The sequence below is a fragment of the Phascolarctos cinereus genome, unplaced genomic scaffold (genome assembly GCF_003287225.1).
Source record: "Phascolarctos cinereus isolate Bilbo 61053 unplaced genomic scaffold, phaCin_HiC Scaffold_7;HRSCAF=346, whole genome shotgun sequence".
Taxonomy (NCBI): domain Eukaryota; kingdom Metazoa; phylum Chordata; class Mammalia; order Diprotodontia; family Phascolarctidae; genus Phascolarctos; species Phascolarctos cinereus.
In genome coordinates, this window is record NW_027556180.1 from 152,674,382 (window position 1) to 152,695,505 (window position 21,124).

The 21,124-nt window shown below is 36.0% G+C and overlaps 1 protein-coding gene across 3 annotated transcripts in view; it reads left to right on the forward strand.

The window, feature by feature from the left end:
- Nucleotides 1-21,124, forward strand: part of PCCA (propionyl-CoA carboxylase subunit alpha) — a 484,900-nt gene that overhangs the window by 200,979 nt on the left and 262,797 nt on the right. For all 3 annotated transcript variants that reach the window (XM_020964021.2, XM_020964019.2, XM_078147299.1), the window contains exon 12: nucleotides 8,028-8,178. In XM_020964021.2, coding sequence (XP_020819680.1) covers nucleotides 8,028-8,178 — 151 coding nt within the window. The remainder of the gene's footprint in view (nucleotides 1-8,027; nucleotides 8,179-21,124) is intronic.

Genomic DNA, 21,124 nt, shown 5'->3' on the forward strand with positions numbered 1-21,124 from the left:
GCCCTTTTCAGAGCTGCTTTCCATGTTTGGTGTCTATCTGGTCACCTAACTGTCATCTGTGACTCCATGAAGCATGGGCAGCAGCCATTACCTGAAAAGCCATTCGAGCAGATGGGCTAAACCAGTTTGAGAGTAACCTATGGAAGTCATAGGTCTTATTTCTGATTCCTATGTCATTCCCAGAATTGTTATGGCAATGCATTCTCATCACTGATGACAGAAGAACTATCATATTTGGACTCTAACATACAAGTACCAAATTTACCATATAAGGAAATCAGACCTTTCAGTGGGTTAGGGAGGTGTCTACCCCAAATATGTGAAGACTTCCCCAGCTGAATGGGTGGATGAGAGCTGTTTGCTCTAGTGGCCGTGAAGGTAGCACAAGCAGGTGCTGTGGAGTGTTTAGAGTTCGGTTAGACATTGAAGATATCAAAATCATCCACTCCATCCCAAGCCATCTCTGGTTGTCTTGACTTTTGGCCTGCCACTGGACTGCTATGACTTTGGAAGAGAGAGAGAGAGTAGGGCTGATGACTTTGCCCAACTCTGCTTCACTTAAATTTAATTTATGTATGTATGAGTCAAAAGACATTAGCCATACCATTTTGTGATTTTTTACATATGTCTAAGTCTTATGGCAACAGGAAAATTTTGAAGCAGTGTATATACACTGGGAGCTGCAGTCATAGTCCCGCACACAGGGACGTGTCGTAAGGTCATCTTCTTACTGGACTGATGTAGCAGTGGGATTCGGCAGCCCTCTGGGAATCTGAGCAGCCTTTTTTAAGGACCACATGGTCACTTCCTGGCATGAGGAAGGGGCTAGAAAAAGTGCCCTAAAAATTGTCGACTTTACCTAACTTACTTTATCCTGGCCTGCTTACTACAGCAGGTGGGGATCCTACTCTGCAGTTGAAACACAAAAATATGTATAAGAACATTTGTGAAGACGATTCTGTTCACCATGCTTGCTAACAACATAAAATCTAGTAGACCTGATAGATGAACAGTTCTTGTTGTTAGAGAACTCAGCAGATATCACATCCAAATAGCAGCCCTGAGTGAAACAAGACTAGGGAATGAAGGCTAGCTTACTAAAATCGGGACTGGATGCATTTTTCAGGAGTGGCTGCAATGATGGGGAGTGCCATGAGCTGGTGTAGGTTTCACAATCAAAACTAATCTAGTCAACAAGTTGTGTGCCTCCCAAAAGGAGTGAGAGACAGGCTCATGACAATGAGATTGCCCCTTTCAGGAAGACACCATTCCATAATCATCAGTGCTTATGCTTCCCCCATGATGAACCTTGATGAGGTCAAAGAAAAATTTTATGAAGACCTGGAGACCCTCAACATCAAGGTGCTGAAAAAAGGTCAAGTTTAAAATTCTGGTGACTTAAACACTAGAGTAGGGACAGACTATCAGTCATGAAAGGGGTCCTTGCGGGGAGGGGTGTCAGAAACAGCGACAGCAATGGTTACTTGCTACTGAAGACTTGTACATCTCATGACCTTCTCATCACCAACTCTGTCTTCGGTTTACCCAAATGCTATAAAACTTTGTGGTTGCACCCTCACAGCAAACACTGGTATTTAATAAAGTATGTCATTGTAAGGAGAAGAGACAGGACATGACAGTGACAGGGGCTATGTGTGGTATAGAGTGTTGGATTGATCATAGGTATCCTCTCCAAGCTAAGCATTTACATTCAGCAAAAGTGGCAGCCTCAAGGCAAGACAATGTTAACAGATTAAAACACTTTTCCTTGGGAGAACAGTTTGTTGCTAACTTGGAGAGAAAGCAGAGCCAACACTTGTTTGGCAACAGTGGAGCAGAAAAGGAGTAGGCAGCTTTCAGAGATTGATGTACAGCACTGAATTTACTCATCTGGCCCAGAATACTTGGAAACATCATGATTGGTATGACAGAAATGATGGGGAAATCCAGAAGCTGCTAAATGAAAAATGAGAAATCTACAGGGTTTACCAGTAGGATAGTTCGTCCATTTCTAAGAAGGCAACATTTAACTTCATTAAAAGTAAAGTGCAAGGTAAGCTTAGAGAAATGCTCATATAAAAGCTGACTGAAATCTTCTGGGTTGTATGGCAAGAGGAGGTTATCCTCCAAGAGTTCAAGCATACTTTTAATATCCATCTCTATAAAAGAAAAGGAAATAGGTTGTTTTGTGACAATCATGGTGTGGTGATCTCTCTCTTAGTCATTGCTGGCAAAATTCTTGCCAGAGTCCTCCCTAAATAGGCTGATCCTTCACCTGGAAGATAGTCATCTACACAAGAACCAAGGTGGTTTCAGAAAGGGCCGAGGAATGGTTGTTATGTGTGGTGTTTGCTGCCTGACAACTCCAGGAGAAATGGTAGGAGCAGAACACAAGTCTATATACAACATTTATTGTTTTGACTGAGGCTTTTGATATTGTCAGTCATGAGGGCTTGTGGAAGATCATAGCAAAATTTGTTGCCCATGAGAAGTATTGTATTCCAGTTCCACAATAGCATGATTGCATAGGTTCTGAATAATGGACCATACTTTTGTGCTTTTCCAGTTAACAGTGGAGTGAAGCAGTACTATGTGCTTGTTCCTATGCTTTTTAGCATGATGTTTTCAGTGATGTCAGACACCTCCAACAAGAAGAAAAAATGTCATCAAGGTCAGCTATAAATTGTTTAACTCGAAAAGATTACGAGCCAAAAGTAATGTGGAAGGAAAGTTGCTGCATGACATTTTGTTTGTAGATGCACTCAGTGCAGACTCTGAGGCTTAGATGCAAAAGAATGGATTGATTCTCTGCCACTTGTGCTAATTTTGGCCTGACAGTTAACATGAAGAAAACAAGAGTTCTACACCAGCCGGTACCACACCATCCATATGTGGAACCACCAGTTACAGCAAATGGAGAAGTTTTGAATTCTATGGATAAGTTCACTTACCTTGGCTGTGTACTTTCCCGGGATGTATTCATATATGATGAGGTTGTGCTGACCTCATTGTTGTATGCCTATGAAACCTGGATATTATACCAGTGCCATGCCAGGAAGCTTACCTTGAATTGTCTTAGGAAGATTCTTAAGATCACTTGGCAAGATAAGGTACCAGACACGGAAGTCCTTTCTTGAGCTGAATTGCCAAGCATTCAGACTCTTCTGCAGAAAGCACAACTCCAGTGGACTGTCCACGTTCAAATGCCAGACATAAATTTGCTCAAAAGAATATTTTACGGAGAACTTACACAAGACAGGTGCTCACATGGAGGTCGGAAGAAGCAGTCCAAGGACACTCTCAATGCCCCTGAAGAATTTTGGAATCGACTGTGAGAAATGAGAGACACTTGCAAAGGACTGCCCAGCATGGTGTGCCCTCATCAAAGAAGGTGCTCTTACAAGCAAAGCAGAATTGCAGTAGCTCAAAAGAAGAGTGAGATGTGCAAATTTGGAGGCATCTCCACTCTAAGTGTTCATATGGATTGTTTGTATCCAACTTGTGGTAGAGCTTGCCAAGCTTATATTGGTCTGATCAGACACAGTCAGACATAATGTATCTTGACCCCAACACAGTGATGTTATTTTGGTCCTCTTTGAGCACGAAGGGCCACAAACATAATATGCCAAAGGGAATATATTTCAATGTGTCGTTACTGGTGAAAAAAAAAAGCTTAAAATTTGTTCTGGTTTCCTACTATAAAATATCATGGATTACTTCCAAAACGAGTTTAACTTGTAGTAAAAAGAAGTTAATACTGTGATTTTGTTAATCACTATGTAGGGTAGATTATCTTTGAATCAGTCACATTTATTTATTAATTGGATGGATATTCATTAATTCAATGTTCACCTACCATATCCTAGTTAAGTGTCCTTTTTTGCATCCTTAAATGTAATTAAAGGAATCAGCTAATTTTTTTTCATCCCTTGAGAATATGAGAATAAAATATTGCTTGTCTTTGTTTTTCACCATGGTGTGTGACTAAGTCAATTACATAAGTAATATTAAAGTGGATTGTATCCACCCAAATGAGCAGATTTATAAGTGAGGGTTGTCATCCAGAGTATTCAGCATTATATAAGTCACAAATATGACCAATTCTTTGTAGTAAAAGTGGTATACTAGTTATTTATTTTCCTAATAAATTAAAATACTACAATTATTTTCCTTCATAATATTGTACAATTTTGGAGCTAAATGGAAATTTAGTAGGTCAAACTCTTTACTATACTAATGTCGCCATTAGTTGTAATGTAATAAATGTAGTCTAGAGAGGTGAAGAGATTTGTTTAGAAGTCATATAATGTATGAGTGGGGCTGGAACTAGAACTTGGGTCTCCTGATTCCTAGTACAGTGCTTTTTTCATACTTACTACATACATTTTACTCTTTATAAAAAGTTCTATAAAATGGACATTCTTTAAAGTTTTTATCCTGTTTGACCTCTCTGCAGAATCTGAACCTTTTGACCACTCTCTACTTCCAGTTTTTTCAGGAACCTTTGCTGGATCATCAACCACGCATTGTTCCATTTGCTTTAGGGCTCTGTCCTGGATTTCTTTCTCTCTTCACACTGTCTTGGTGGTCTAATGAATTCCTCTGGGTTCAGCTCTCTTTTCTTTTCATATCAGTCTCAGATTTATATCTCCAGTCCTCATCTGTTTCATGAGCTCCATTCTTATATCACTGTACATTGAACATTTGCACTTACATTCTCATGGGCATCTGAAGCTCACATTATCCAAAACAATCAGTTATCTTTTCCCCAAAACCCAATCCTCCTTCTAATTTCTCTATTTAAAAAAATTAACTTTAATTAACAAAATTTTGTTTCTGTGTTACACCCCATCCTCCCTCTTCCATTAGCTGCCCCCCCGATTAGAATCTTTAAACAAAAGTACATAGCCTCGCAAAAGAAATTTTCACATTGGCTACACCATGACATGTGACATCACAACATGTCTGTTGCATTTACTATCCTAAGTTTGTCACTTTTCTTTCAGAAGATGAGAAGAGTGCTTCATCACTGATTCTTTGGAATCTTGATTCATCATTATATTGGTCAGAGTTTTTAAGTCTTTCAAACTGACTTCCCTATTTCTTTTGAGGACATCCTTCAAGTCATATAGGTTCACAACTCATAAGTCATACTTGACTGTCCTATCTCTCTTAATCCCCTCCTCTAATTAGTTGTTTTCTAAGCAGCTTTGTTGATTATCTCTCTGCAGCCATTCTCCTACCTTTACTCATATTGACCCCAAAGTTGTATATGTGATAATATCTTTTGACCTGGACTGTTGATTGGGATGGCTGATCTCCTAATTGCTCATGTTTCTGCAATTCATTTCCTGTTCAGTTTCTAAATTGATATTCTTATAGCATATCTTTTGACTGTGTCACTTTTTTGTTCTAGAAGCTCCTGTGGCTCTCCATTAGGATAAAATACAACCTTTTCTGTTTTGGCTTTTAAAGCCCTTCATTATTTGGTGGTCCCCTCCAAACTTTTTTTTTAAAATATTATTCCTCTTCAAGCACTGTGTTCGAGTCAGACTGTTCTTCTTGTGCCTATTTTTGACATCATACCTCCCATTTTTGTGCTTTTGTAGAGGTTAGTTTCCACATGTGGAATAACCTCTCTTCTTTTGCCAGGTAGAAACCCTTACTCCCATTTATAATGATTTCATTTGAAATTTAATAGAAAGTATAGTTTGAAGTCATAGTGTAGCAGGAATTTGCAAATATTTCAATTAACTGATTATCTTTCTTTTCTTCGTATGTTTTCTGCCAGCTGTTTCTTAATGGTACTTAGAGATGATATAGAAATTATAAAATGTTACAAGGAATCCAGTATCTTATTTGGTCCACTCTTTTGTGTGAGTTAATATACAACATTCATATTATTTTGTAGCATGGATAGCACACTTTATTGTATATTGATTTTAGACCAAACTTCACTAGCAGTGTCCTAAACTGTTTATTATTAGACTCCTCAAACACAAATTTTTTTTTTACATTTTTTAGTTTTCCAATGTCAGACCAAAAAAAATTTGCCTACTGTTTGAAATTTAGATGATTTCTGCCCCTTCCTTGGGAGTATTTTGCATTTCATAATATGAGAAGCTAGTCTTCACATCACATTTTACTACATTATACCATTTAAATATCAGGGTGACCCTCATTCCCGAGGGCTGTAACCATGGCAGGCCTATGTTCTAGATCCTATCAATCAAGAAAGGCTTTGCAAATAGATAAGGCATCTTCTATCTTCTTATGGCCTTGCTATCTTATGTAAGTATGGAGGTATTTATCAGAAGGATGATTACCAGATGATGATATTTTTGTGTAACTATAGCTTATGAATTATTTTGCACTAAGTTACAGAAGGCATTGTGCCTTAGTTGAGGGTTTGCGTCTTGATATTAAATAGTTAATCTTGAACGATTGAAGTAAGAAGCAAAAATAATTTTCCTTAATTTCTATCTATATGTTGCTTATGTACAGATACATCTATATATAAGTTTTATCTAGTTGGTTATCTGTAAAGATGAATGTTCAATGAAATAATATTATTAGATTCAAATACACAGAGAAATACAGAAAGAAAAAGAGCTATATTCTTGGAATGAGGAATGCTGCTTTGGAGTCTGCTGAGATGAGTTACTTAAGTAGGGTTTGAGATCTTGTGATGGAATTGGGTTATCATGTATTAGTTTATTGAAATTTAAGAGTCAGAGGTTCTGAGTTTGAATTACGTCTGCTAAGTAGTTGTAATCTTGGGCAAGTCTCTTAATCTCCATAGACCTTCGTTTCCACATCTATAAAATAAAAGGTTGCCTTAGATGATCTTTCAGGTCCCTTCCCGATCATAAATCTGTGAGTATTTGGAAATATTGTTACGAAGGATAATCTCACATTTACATCAATGGTATGATAAAATGATTTTTCAGTGTTGTGATAGGTTTTGTAACGTTGTGTTAGTTTTCCAGTTATTAGTCACGTTCCCTTAGTGTGAAGGAACTTATAAAAAAGATAGTGAAAATGGTACTAATTTTTTCTTTCATAGTATAAGAGTATTTATTGAAAGCTAGGCATCCTATGTTTTAGTTAGGGTTTGCCTATGCAGATAAAATAATAAATCTTGAAGCATTGAAATAAGAAGCAAGAAAAGATTTTCCATAGTTTCACATCTGTACATTGTTTGCATATTTGGATCCAAGTTTTTCAGTTTTATGCTATAGTTGAAAAAAGAAATTGAAGAATTGCACGTTAATTTTTAAAAATACTTTATTGATTTTTAGTTTTCAGCATTCATCTACATAAGATTTTGAGTTTTAAATTTTCTCCCCCTCTCTCTCTTCACCCCTCCCCAAGACGGTGTGCAATGTGATATAGGCTCTACTTACACATTCATATTAAACATATTTTCCCATTATTCATGATGTAAAGAAGAAATAGAACTGATGGGAGGAACCACAAGAAAAGGAGAAGACATAGTATGCTTCCATTTGAATTCAGACTACATAGTTATTTCTCTGGATGTGGATAGCATTTTCCATCATGAGTCTTTTGGGGTTGTCTTAGATCCTTGCATTGCTGAGAAGAGCTAAGTCTGTCAAAGTCAGTTATCACACAGTGTGGCTGTTACTGTGTACAGTGTTCTCCTGGTTCTGCTCTTTTCACTTAACATCAGTTCATATAAATCTTTCCAGGTTTTTCTGAAGGCCTTCTGCTTATCATTTCTTATAGCATAACAATATTCCATTACATTCATATACCACAACTTGTTCAGCCATTCCCCAGTTGATGGGCATCCCCTCAATTTCCAGTTCTTTGCCACCCCAGAAAGAGCTGCTATAAATATTTTGCACATGTGGGTTGTATTTGTTTACATTTTGAAAAATTACTATGTATGTTTTTACAAATTGATATGTCTTTTATTTTGAATATATTTATTTGTATAAAAACATTACTTGACTGAGCATACATTTTCTCAGTGGATAAAAATACTATTTTTGTATTTGTAGCACTTTTTTGGACCCTGAGACTAGAAGAGCCATGGGAGAACAAGCAGTAGCTCTTGCGAAAGCAGTTAAATATTCTTCTGCTGGAACAGTGGAATTTCTTGTAGACTCACAGAAGAATTTTTACTTTTTAGAAATGAATACTAGACTTCAGGTAAGAAAAGCAACAGTTCTGTTTTCCTAAAACCCATCTCCACACCCATTTTAAAAGAAAAAACAATCCTGTAAGTGGAGATGCAACATATTTTCTTATACTCTTGATCAAGCACTTTGCCAGAGGTGAATTGCCTGCCTCTGTGGCTTAATAGTAAGTACCTACTCGCCGTGCTTTCATAGTTTTGCTCCTTAATTGTTGAAATCTCTTACTTCTGGTATAATCAGGGCTTCTTCAGTAGTGGACTAGAGCTTACATTGTTGTACTCTATGTTCTCTTTATTTCACTTCCTCTTTATTCTTATTTCTTCCTCTCTTGCCCTCACTGGTATTTCCCTACCTTATTTTTCCTGTTTGTTTTTCTTTTGTTTCATTTGATGTTATTTTTTGTTATTTGATTTGTTATTTTTGCTCTTATGGTAATTGTAGAAGAACTGTTCTGCACTTGAAGTTTTCACATTGTCATCTTTCCTGGAAGTCTAATATTAATATTCTCACCATTAACAAATCTAGAATGTGGAAGAAAATTGGCTAATAATACATAAAGATGTTGGTGATTTGTGTGGAGTTTATTTTGTAACCTGCAGCTCTGCTGAGGTTGTTAATAATTTCAGCTAGTTAAAATTTTCTAAATAAATCGTCAAATCATTTGCCAAAAGTTAGAAATTTATTTTCTCTTTGCATGTACTTGTTACCTCAATGTATAGCTAACATTTGTCTCACTGTACTGAATAATAATAATGATAATGGATGTTCTTCCTTTACCCCTTATTTTAGTCGAAATACTTCTAGTTTATCCCCATTATAAATAATGCTGGCCATTGGTTTTAGATAGATACTACTTAGCATTTTAAGAAAAACTTTATTTTTACTTTTTCCAGTGTTTTTAACAAGAATGGGTATCATGTCTTATCAAAAGGTTTTTCTATATGTCTTGATAGGATTATATATTTTTATTGTCCTTGTTATCAGAATGATGTTATGTTCATAGGTTTCCTAATATTTCTTTATCCCTTATATAAATCTGTCTTGTTCATAGTGTATATTGTATAATATAGTGCTGTAGTATTGCATTTGTGTATACATTGCTGTAGTTGTCTTGCTAATAATTTTTTTAAAAATCTTTTTTTTTTTGCATTGATATTCATTGGATATATTGGTCTACAGTTTTCTTTTGACATTTTAAAAAACTTTTTTTAGTCAGTTGCCCAGGGTCACACAGTGGTCTGTAGTTTTCTATTTCTGTTTTGACTCTTTTTGTCTTAGGTATCAATACCACATTTATGTCATAGAAGAAATTTAGTAGGGTGCTTTCTTTTCTTTCTTTTTTTTTTTTAACGGTTTTTTGAGTATTGGAATTTTTCTTTTGTGCTTGATAGAATTCACTTGTAAATCTATCTTGTTCTCAGTTTTTTTGTTCAGGGACTCATTTATCTTTTGTTCAGTTGATTTGCATTTGGGTTATTTAAATGTTATAATTTTTTTGTTCTTTTTTGCCAAGTTTCTTTTTTTTTTGGTGAGGCAATCAGGGTTAAGTGACTTTCCCAAGGTCACACAGCTAGTAAGTGTCAAGTGTCTGGGGTCAGACTTGAACTCAGGTCCTTCTGACTCCAGGGCCACTGTGCCACTTAGCTGTCCCAAAAATAGTTATTTAATCTTTCTTTGAAGGCCCCCCCCTTTTTTTTTTGCGGGACCGTTGGGCTTAAGTGATTTGCCCAGAGGCACACAGCTAGTAAGTTTCGGAGCCCCCAGGTTTGTACTCAGGTCCTCCTCATTCCATGGCCCATGCTGTATCCACTGAGCCACCTAGCTGCCACTACTTTTTTATATTCTTGTAAACAATCATTTAATTTAGCTTATCAGTTTTATTAACACATAATTGGAAAAATTAGTTTCTAATATTTTTCTTTCTTAGCTGTGATAGTACCTTCCATTTGTGGTGCTATTGATTTGGTTTTTAATAATTTAAGAAATGGTTTATCTATTTTATTAGGTTTTTTGAATTAAAGAATAACACCATTTCTCATTAATAAAATTGTTGTTGTTTTTGCTTTCAGTTTTGTTAATTTCTTCTTTCATTTTCAACATGTCTATTTTGAGCTTGATTGGGGTTTTTAATTTCTTTGTTCTAGTTTTAATTTTTGAAATTACATGTACATTTCACTGATCTGTACTTTCACTGTTATTAATAAAAGTATTTAGAGCTGGAAAATTTCCCCTAAAGACTATTTTGGTTATATATCAAAAATGTTGATATATTGAATCATTCTTTTTATCATTAACGTATTTTTCATTTGTTTTTCTGAATTATTCTTTGGGAGATTATGGCAGCTTTCTTTGCACTAGTAAAGAACAGTCCCTGATACTTTAGGGATAGTTAATTAGTCTCATTAATTTTTCAGTTTCTTAATTGTTCCTTTATGAGATGTAATTTTATGTTTTTTAAAAGATGTATTTAGTATTTCTGCTTGCTTGTATTTGTTTTTAAGATTTTTTAATGCCCTAATATTTGGTCAGTTATTGGAAAGGTACCATGCACAGAAGAAGAACTTATATTCTTCTTCCTGTTTGCACTCAATAATCTCCAGAAGTCTGTCACATCTAACTTGTCTAAAATTCTGTTCAGGCCCTTAACTTAATATTGTTTATTTTTAGATTTATCTGTTTCTGAAAGAGATAAATCAGTATCTCTCTCACAGTTATAGTTTTACTATCTATTCCTCCCAGTAACTTATTTAACTCTCTCTTAATATTTTCTATGCTTTGCTATTTGGTACATGTATGTTTTGTACTTCTAATAATTCACTATCCATGGTACCTTTCAGAAAAATGTAGCTTAAAGAATAATTCCAATATTATAGAACCTCATTGATGAAGGTAGGAAAAGGAGAGGTCCTACCAAATTCCTTCTTAGAAAAAAGAAACAGTTTTGATACTTATACCAGAGAGTCAAGACACAGAATGAAATCTTAGGTCAGTAATGTTAATGAATATCAATGAAAAATTTATAGATAAAATATTAGCAAGCAGACTATAGCAGTATACCACAAAATTTATAATTCACCAGGTTGAATTTTTACCAGAAATGCAAGGCTGGTTTGGTATTAAGTTAGTCATTTCTTGTCTCAAAAGCTTGTTTCTTTGGATTTATCAGACACTAAATTACTATGGTTATTTAATACCATGTATCCTGTACCTAATCTGTTCCACAGATCCACTACTCTATTCTTTTTTTGGGGGGGGGTGTTTAAGTGACTTACCCAGAGCCACACAGCAAGTAAGTATCAAGTGTCTGAGGTCACATTTGAACTCAAGTCCTCCTGACTCCAGGGCTGGTGCTCTTATCCACTGCATCGCCTAGCTGCCTCTCCACTCTTCTGTTTCCTAACCAGTACCAGATTGTTTTAGTGATTACTGTTTTATAATACAGTTCCAGATCTGGTAGGGCTAGATCAACTTCTTTCATACTTTTTTCATTGATTCCCTTGATATTCTTTACCTTTCATTCTTCCAGATGTATTTTGTTAATTCCTTTTTCTGGCTCTATAAGATAATTTTTTGGTAGTTTGGTATGACACTGAATAAGTAAATTAATTTAGGTAGAATTGTCATTTTTATTATATTGGCTTGCCCTACCCATGGGCAATTAATATTTTTCTGATTGTTTAGATCTTTATTTGTATGAAAAATATTTGGTAATATAGCTCCTGGATTTGTCTTAGCAGGTAGAGTCCCACATATTTTATATTTCTTCAGGTATTTTAAATGAAATTTATCTTTCTATTGCTTGCTGCTGGACTTTAATGGTCATATATAGAAATACTGATTATTTATGTGGGTTTATTTTATATCTTTCAACTTTGCTGAAGTTGTTAATGATTTCTACTAGTTTTTTGTTGATTCTTTGAGTATACCATCTTAGTGTAAAAAGCGATAGTTTCCTTATTGCCTGTGCCGATTGTTTTAAAGTCTTTTCCTTCTCTAATTGCTGTAGTTAGCATTTCTAGTACCATATTTAATAATAGTAGTGATAATGGACATCCTCGCTTCATTCCTGATTTTATTGGGAAGGCTTCTAGCTTATGCCCATCACATATAATGCTTGCCAATGATTTTAAATACATACTACTTATTATTTTGAGGAAAGCTCTATTTATTCTTGTGCTTTCCAGGTGTTTAAGGCATGAAGCCAAAGCTTTTTCTGCATCTGTTGAGTTCATTTTATGATTTTTTTGTTTTCATGTCATTTACTATTATTAATAATAGTTAGCATGTTAAGCATAATTAGTTATTTTACTCTTTTATTGCTGTAAGCATTTAGAGATATGGATTTTCTGCCAAGTTCTATTTTGGCTGCATCCTATAAATCTTGTTGCAGATCTCTTTAATTAATTTTTTGATTTGTTCTATGATTCACTCATTCTTTCAGATTAGATTATTTTGTTTCTAATTAATTTTTAATGTATCTTTCTATGGCCTTTTATTGAATGTCATTTTTGTTACATTATTATCTGATAAGGATACATTTAATTTTTGTGCTTTTCTTCATTTGTATGTTAGGTTTTTATGCCCTTAACTACATGGTCAGTTTTAGTGTAGGCATCATGTATGTCTGAGAGAAATGCATATTATTTTCCATCCCCATTTGTTTTTCTCCAGAGATCTATCATTTCTAACTTTTATGAAATTCTGTTCATTTCTTTAACTTTATTATTTTCTTTTTTTTTTGTTTGTTTGATTTATCTGGTTTTGAAAGTAGAAATTTGAAGTGTCCAACTACTATGGTTTTATTATTTCCTCCTTTTTTGCATTTGTCACTTCCCTCAAAAATTTGGATGTTATATCATTTGATGCATTTAGTATTGATATTGATTCATTGTATATGGTATTTTCACATGCCTCTTTTATCATTTTATCATTTATGTTTTTTAAGATATTATTGTCTTTGATTATTTTTGTGTCTCCTTTACCAAGCTGTTGACTTTCTTTTCATAATTTTCTTGCATCACTATAATTTATTTTCCCAGTATTTCCTATACTTCTCTTACTTGATTTTAAAAATTCTTATTGAACCTTTTTTTTTAGATGTTATTTTTGGGCCTTTGACTAATTCCGTTTTCTTTGAAACCTTATTTTTTACTTCATTGTCTTCTGAGTTTACATTTTTTCTTCCGTATCACCATAACAACTTTCTGTGGCCAGGTTCTTTTTTTTTGTTTGTTTGTTTGCTCATTTTCTCAGGCCTTATCTTGATTTCTAGCTTTATGTTCAAGTTGAGCTCTGCTTCTGGGGTAGAAGGGGCACTTTCCCAAGCTTCAGGACTTTTTGGTTGCTGTTTTCAGATCTTGCACCAGGGTCTGTAGGTTTTTGGTTCTTCCAAGGTGGTACAGCCCAAGGTGAAGTTTTGTCACTGTTCTCCTGCTTGGATCTCTGAGCGGCGGCCATAAGCATGCTTCTCTATCTTGGAACTCTGACTAGGGTCCTTGCATCACTGTGGCCACAAGCTCTAGTTAAAGGCCAAGTGTTGGGGAGGAAAGAGTGTGAGCTAGATATTGAGGATGGAGGATTCTGGAGGTGACCATGGGAAAACAAGAATTATTCCTACTTCCTTCTGTCTCTTCTTTTATTCAGTTTTATTTTATGTTCAGGTTCAAATTCTTTCCCTCCCCTTCCTTCCCCCATACCCCTTGAGAAAGCAGTAAAAACAAAAGTCATTAGAAATGTGTCAAAACAAGTTTATTTATTAGCCATGTCCCTATACCCCCCATAATCAAACAAAAATATAAACCTCAATCTGTTCTCTGAGTCTATCACCTATCCTTTCTGGTAGTGAGTAAGATGTTTCATCATGGTTCATGGAGTCATGCTTATTCATTGTGTTCATTAGAGTTCCTGTCTTTCAGAGTTTTATGTCTTTACACAGTTCCTGTTACATAAATTGCTGTCCTGATACTACTCACTTTACTGAGTTATGACTTTTTCTAGATTTTTTCTTAAACTGTCTTTTCATCATTTCATGTAGCATATCACATCCGTATAACAACTTGTTCAGCTTTTCCCAGTTGATGGGGGTCCCTTCAATTTCCAAATGTTCATCACCACAAAAAAAGTTGCTACAATTATTTTTATACATATTGATCCTTTTTTTCTAATTTTTCTCTTTCAGCATGGTTCCAAATTGTTTTCCAGAATGGTTGGACTAGCTTGAAATTAAATGAATAGTGCTTTAATTTACCTTGTTTCTCATAACTCCTGCAGCATTTGTCAGTTTCATTTTTTGGTCAACTTTGTGAGTTTGATCGGTGTGAGAATGGTACTTTCAGAGTTGCTTTAACTTGCATTTCTCAATTACTAGTGCTTGAGAATTTCTTTACATGACTCTTGATAGCTTGCATGTCATCCTCAGCGAACAATGCTTTTTAATATCCCTCGACCATTTACCAATTGTGAGTTGTTGTTATTCTTGTAAATTTGACTTAGTTCTCTATATATCTTAGAGATGAGACCTATTTCATAGCAACTTTCTATAAAGATTCTTTACCCAATTTCTTGATTCTCCTCTAATTTTAACTACATTGGTTTTGTTTGTGCAAAAACTTTTTAATTTTATGTAATCAAAGTTTTCCACTGTATCTCCTGCTAATCTTCCTATCTCTTGTTTAGTAATGAACTCTTCCCTATCCATAGATCTGACAGGTAGTTTTTTCCAAGTTCTTCTCATTTGCTTATGCTGACACCTTTGCTGTGTAAATTATGAACCCATTTTAAGATTACCTTGGTATATGTTGTAAGATATTGGTGCAATTTTAGAATGTTTTCCTTTTTCCCTAACAGTTTTTGAAATGGTTAATTCTTCCCCAGTATCTGAGATCTGTCAGTTTATCAAACACTTGTTTTCTCTGCATTTGCTCACGTAAATTCCTGCTTCTCCAGGCAACTAGATATGCATAGAACACTGGATTTGGAGTCACAAAGATGCAAACCTTTCCCTGAACACTTCTGGTTGCTTGATGGGGCAAGTCTGTCTGCCTCAGTTTCCTCAGATGTAAAATGAGACAATTATGGCATTTACCTTGTAAGATTTTTGTGAGAACCAAATGAGATAATATTTTTAAAGCACTTAACCATAGTTTGTACATAGTACTCAATTAATAAGTGCTTTTTCCCTTCCTCTTTTTTCCACCATGACTAGTAAGTTATAGGTATGAGTGAAAGGGAATTAGTACTGGAAAGGGTGACTAGAGATGCTGTTTCATTTGGAAGGAGTTTGATCTTAGGTAGTGCCAAAAGATTGAAGGACTCATAAAACAGAAGGTTCAAGATTAAAGCAAGATTCTTAAATATAGGAGATAGGAGTGAGGTAGCATTCATTGTAGGATGGAATCCTGATTTTGGATAGTGACAGCTGGGCTTTCAAAACCTGTGGGTGAAAAGAGTATGACTTGGGAAGTCACAGAGATAGAAACAGAGACCACAGTCAGGTAAACCACCTCTTCCTGGTAAGACCAAGAGGTAAAACCTGAGGCCAGTGGCCAGCAGGGCTTGAGTCTCAGGGAAACAGTGCAATGTGTTGTAAGAACATATGCAATTGGTTGGTTCTTGTTCTTATTTCTCAAAGTGATATCACTTAGTTGGAGTCATGGTACAGTGTGTCTGTGACCAATCAGACTAAAATGAGCTTAGAAGGCTCAACCACAGATCAGGCACAAATAGTCCATATAAACATTTCAAGTGAAGATGTCTCTAAATTTGCACATCTCATGTTTCTTTTGAGCCACTGCAGTTGTAGAGCACCTTCTTTGCTTTGGGCGTACCTTACTGGGAGGTCCTTTGTCAGTGTCTCTCACATATCACTTACAATCAGTTCCACAGTTCTTCAGAGAGACCTTGAAAGTATCCTTGCTTCTTCTGACCGTCATATGACTTCTTGCCTTGAATGAGTTCTCTGTAAAATAGTCTTTTAGGTAAATGTTTGCTTCTCATTTGAACAATATGGCCAGCCGTTTAGAGTTGTGCTCTCTGTAGTAGAGTTTGAATGCTTGGCAATTTAGCTTGAGAAAGGACCTCAATGTCTGGTACTTCATGTTGCCCAGTGATTTTGAGAATCTACCCAAGATGTTCAAATGGAAGAAATTCATTTTCCTGGCATGGTGCTGGTAGACTGTCCAGGTTTCACTGACATACAATAACAATTTGTTACTAACTTGGAGGGAAAGTTGAACCAACACATGGTTAGCAGCAGTGGAGTTAAAAAGGAGTGGGCAGCTTTCAGAGATTTTGTTTACAGAACTGCATTTACTCATCTGGGCCAGAATATTTGCAAACATCAAGACTGGTTTGATGAAAATGATGGGGAAATTCAAAAGCTGCTGAATGAAAGACAAGAACTCCACAGGGTTTCCCAGCAAAATAGTTCATCTGACTCTATGAAGGCAGCTTTTAACACCATCAGAAGTAAAATGCAAGCAAAGCTTAGAGAGATGCAGGATTCTTGGCTCAGTGTGAAGGCAGATGCAATTATGTTTTATGCTGATAATAACAATCCAAAGCACTTTTATGATGCATTGAAAGCTTATTTATGGGCTCAAGAGGAATGGTGAATCTCATCTGTTCCTGCTGGTAGAGCCACATTGATTAGTGGTAAGGGCATGATCCTGGAGAGATGGGCTGAACACTTCCATGATGTTCTCAACAGACCATTATCAGTCAGTGCTGAAGATGTAGACTGGATACATCAGGTAAAAGTCAACTCCTCTCTAGCCAGATTTCCAACTGAAGAAGAGGTTTTGAATGCCATTAAGCTCTTGTCATGTGGAAAAGCACCTGGTGCTAATTTACAAGGCAGGGTATCCACTGCTCACACAAAAGCTGACTGAAAGACACTAATAGTTTTTGTATAGGTGAATGATGTTGGTAGACCCATGTCTTTGTAAGATTATCAGATAGATGAAGTTGGAGCTAATTATAATAGTCCAGGTGATTAGATATGGGGTTCAAGGGAAGGAATATTCCAGGTTGACTTTGAAGTTGAGAACCTGGGTAACTGGAAGAATCATTATAGAAGTTGGGAGGAAGGCATTTTTTAGGAGAAGAGGGTAGATTCACTTTTTGACATGTTTAAATTGAAGTCAACGATTTCGCAATTGAGATTATTGAACAAAATTATTTCCATGGTTATGTCTGAATGTTGTTCATTTGTTTCAGTTGTATCTGACTCTTTGTGACCCCATTTGGGGTTTTCTTGGCAAAGATACTGGAATGGTTTGCCATTTCCTTCTTGTGCTCATTTGACAGGTAAGAGATTGACAGGGTTAAGTGAATTGCCCAGGGTCACATAGCTAGTAAGTGTCTGAGGATGAGTCTTCTGCTTCAGGCCTGTACTCTATCTACTGTTCCACCTAGTTGCCTTGTCTGCATATGTATATGACACCTTTTTTGAGGAGAGCATTTTATACAGCAGTTTTTTTTTTATTAGCCAGTACCTTTTTGAAATCAGTAAGCAGGATCTTTTTGTTATTTTATCAAGTATCAACCAGTTGTGTTTTTGTGAAGATGGCTGTTGTGGAAGATCACATGCAAATGTTTGCTTTTCCCCTTGCCATATTAAAATCTAATCTTGATTCATGTGAAAAATATTTTAATATACATGCTATAAAGTAAGGCTGTGGGTTTTTAGTTATTGATGTGTTTTAGTTTGCCTTTTTTTCAGCTCTAAGTCCTGCTTATGGTCTTTTCCATTCCTTTGGAATCTTTGACATTTTTAGATGTTTCAAAAAACAATCATTGCTGTTAATACTTTGTTTCCTTCTGTATTTACTTTTTTTTTTTGGTCCCTTCGGACTGCTCTATTTTTACTACTTTTTCTTATTACCACGTAAGAAGGCATTGCAGTAATATTTTTAGGAGGGAACAACAGTTATATTAGTTCTTTACCATTCTCTTCTTTTATAATCACATTAATTTTTTTTTCTTTCTCCTAACTTAAGATGTCAACAACAAACATTTGTTGGTTAGCAGAACATAAATCAGTTGTTGCTTTTGAAGATAATAGTACTAGTTCAATGGAAAGACTCCTTGAATAAAAGGAAGAAAATAATCATTGACCGTAATTTCTTTTTAGAAATTTCAATGATTTATTCCATAGAGATGTTAAATGATTTTGGAGTGTCTCTAATAGTCACTTTTTCTAATTCTGTTACTAACCTTAAATTATAATACTTAAGACACATTCACCAAAATCTCCATCTTCCTAGTTCCGTATTGTCCCTAATTAGTGTTTCAGTTTGATCTGGGGGAGTTATAATTTTCTTGGTAGTTTCTTTTCCAAGCTTTCTCTATTGAAATGTCAGCTTTTCCAGCTTCTGAACTATTATGTTTATTCCACTAACAAACATAAGTAGCATCTAGTTTCTGTTATTGCTTACTAATATAACCCAAGTTAGATGCTGATAGTTTGTCCAGCTTTAGGAGGGAAGAACAGAGAAGGGTGCCTTATCATTGCACTGCCATGTTCTGCCTGGTCTCCACAAGTTGTTGACCTTAAGCTTCCAGAAAGAGGAGAGAAGAAGACCTTACTGTTATAATCCTAAATCTTCTGCCTCATCTCCAACCTTGTGTGGGAAGAGGAGAATCACCATTCTACCATACCTGATTTTTTTTTTTCCATTGAGTTGAGAGGAAAGAGTTCTGTTTTATCCCATACAACCTGGTCTTTTATGCTTTGAGGAAAAAGAGTAACATCATTTCTTTTGCACCACACTCTTGTTTTATAACCTTCTCTGTCCCTCAGACTCAAAAACTAGCTATCATTCCTTGATTTGTCACTCTTTTTCACCCCCAAAATCATTGCCAAGGCCAGTAGCGCTTTCCTTGTAACATTTCTTGTGTATGTTCCTCTCTCTTGTCTGATACTGCCACCACCATCGTAAAAGCCCTCATCTCTTTACATGTAGAACTATTGCAAGAGCCTATTTGTTGGTCTTCTTGCTACACGTCTCTCCCCACTATATTCCATCTTCCACTCAGCCATCAAAGTGACTTTCCTAAAGGGCAAATACAACCATATCATCCCTCATTTTAGTAAATTCAAGTGGCTATCTTCAGTTCCCTGGATAAAACATAATATCTTCTTTTTAGCATTCCAAACCCTTCATAGTCTTAACCTTCCTAGCTTTACATTATTCTTATATCTTACACGTGATCTCCAAAATCTGCACCCTGTGATACTGGCCCCTTTGTTGTTCCATGAACATTATATTCCATTTCCTGACCCTCGGTATTTTCACTGGCTGCTCCCCATATATGGAGTGCTCTTCCTTCTCATTTCAGTTTCCTGGTTTCCCTAAAGACCCAGCTCAAAATCCCATCTCTTATAGGAAGCCTTTCCCAATCTGTCGGAATTCTACAGCCTTACTTGTACTGATTATTTCTTATTTATCCTGTGTAGAGATTTATTACAGATGATTATTTGCATATTGTCTCTTTCATTGTCTGGTGAGCTCCTGGTAGGGAGCTGCCTTTCCTTCTATTCCCAATGTATATCACATTTCCTGACACATACCAAGTGATCAATAAATTTTTACTGACTAATTGACAAACTCAAAAGAGTCATTTTATATCACTTCTGAAACAATTTAACTGATGACAGTTTTTGTTCCTGTGTTTATATTAATAAATTGTTTATGCAGTTTTCTTCAGACAAAAGGTTATTAATGAAATTCACTTTTAAAAAGTATAGTATGGAGGGGTGGATCCTGTGTGGAAGAATTTCAGGAGGCAGTGGAGCTCAACTTCCTCCCCTAAGAAATAAAGGAAGAAAGAAAGAAAACAGACTCCTCCAAACATATTTAGAAAGTGCCCTCACACTAAATCTTAATTGGGACATTCAAGAAAGAAATTACAGCAAATCACTTTTTCAGCCCAAGTCAGGATAGGGAGACAAGCAAAGTTGGTGGATATACGGGGCTGGGTTCTGGCCAGGAGTGCACTTGCTTGGAGTGCTACAGTGTCTAGCACCCGGGCAGTGCTGGGCAGCATCCATGAGCATTTGCAGTTGGAAGCTTTGGCACTGATTACCTAGTTCTGGGTCACTGATCCAGAGGAGGCTGAGATGGCAACCTTTCTCAAAGGATGGTATTCCTGGGTAAGGAATAGGCCTTAAGCTGAGAGGTGCAACCTCAAATGCAAACATCAGGAGTATGACTCTGACCCCAGAGTGAACCAGAGTCTCCCTTGCAGCTTCTAGTCCAATCTGCGAAGTAAAAGTTAAGGTAGAAATTTTAAACCAAATGTGAGCCTGCATTTCTGTCAATCTAACTAGCAGAGCTTCTCATCTGGTGGATAGTGGCCGAGTCACATAGCAGTCTGTTATTTCTAAAAACCAAATCCGGGTCAGGAATTTACAGATCTCTGACCAGAGGAGCAGCCGTTGTACTTTGTTCTGAATCATACCACCTTGAAATCACTGAAAACTTGCGGGTTCCCAGCCTGACCTGTCCGTGAATTCCAAAGAAAGCAGCGAGAGACATGGTCTGGAGACCTTCATCCCAGCAGTACACCAAGCCTGGCCCTAACATCAAGTCAAAAGTTGAAAAATAGACTAGAAAGAGTCTACTGCTGGGAAGAAAACCAAAAATGAGTACCTCTAGAGTTGGTCACCAGGGTACTAAAGATACAAACTCAGAAGCAGAGCCTCCAAAACATCTATAAGCAAATTCTCAAAGAAGAACACCTCTGATACAAATACAACTAGAATTTCTGGAAGATATGAAGTAAGAAAAAAAGTTTTAAAAAAAGAGTAAAAAAGATCTCATTATAAATGAAATGGGAATGCTTGAGGGAAAATGGGGGAAAAATGAGAGCCACAGGAGAAGGAATTGGAAAGGGAATTAACAAACTCTTGCTCAAGCAACAAAGTTCTTGTAAATTAGAATTGACTAAGTAAAAAC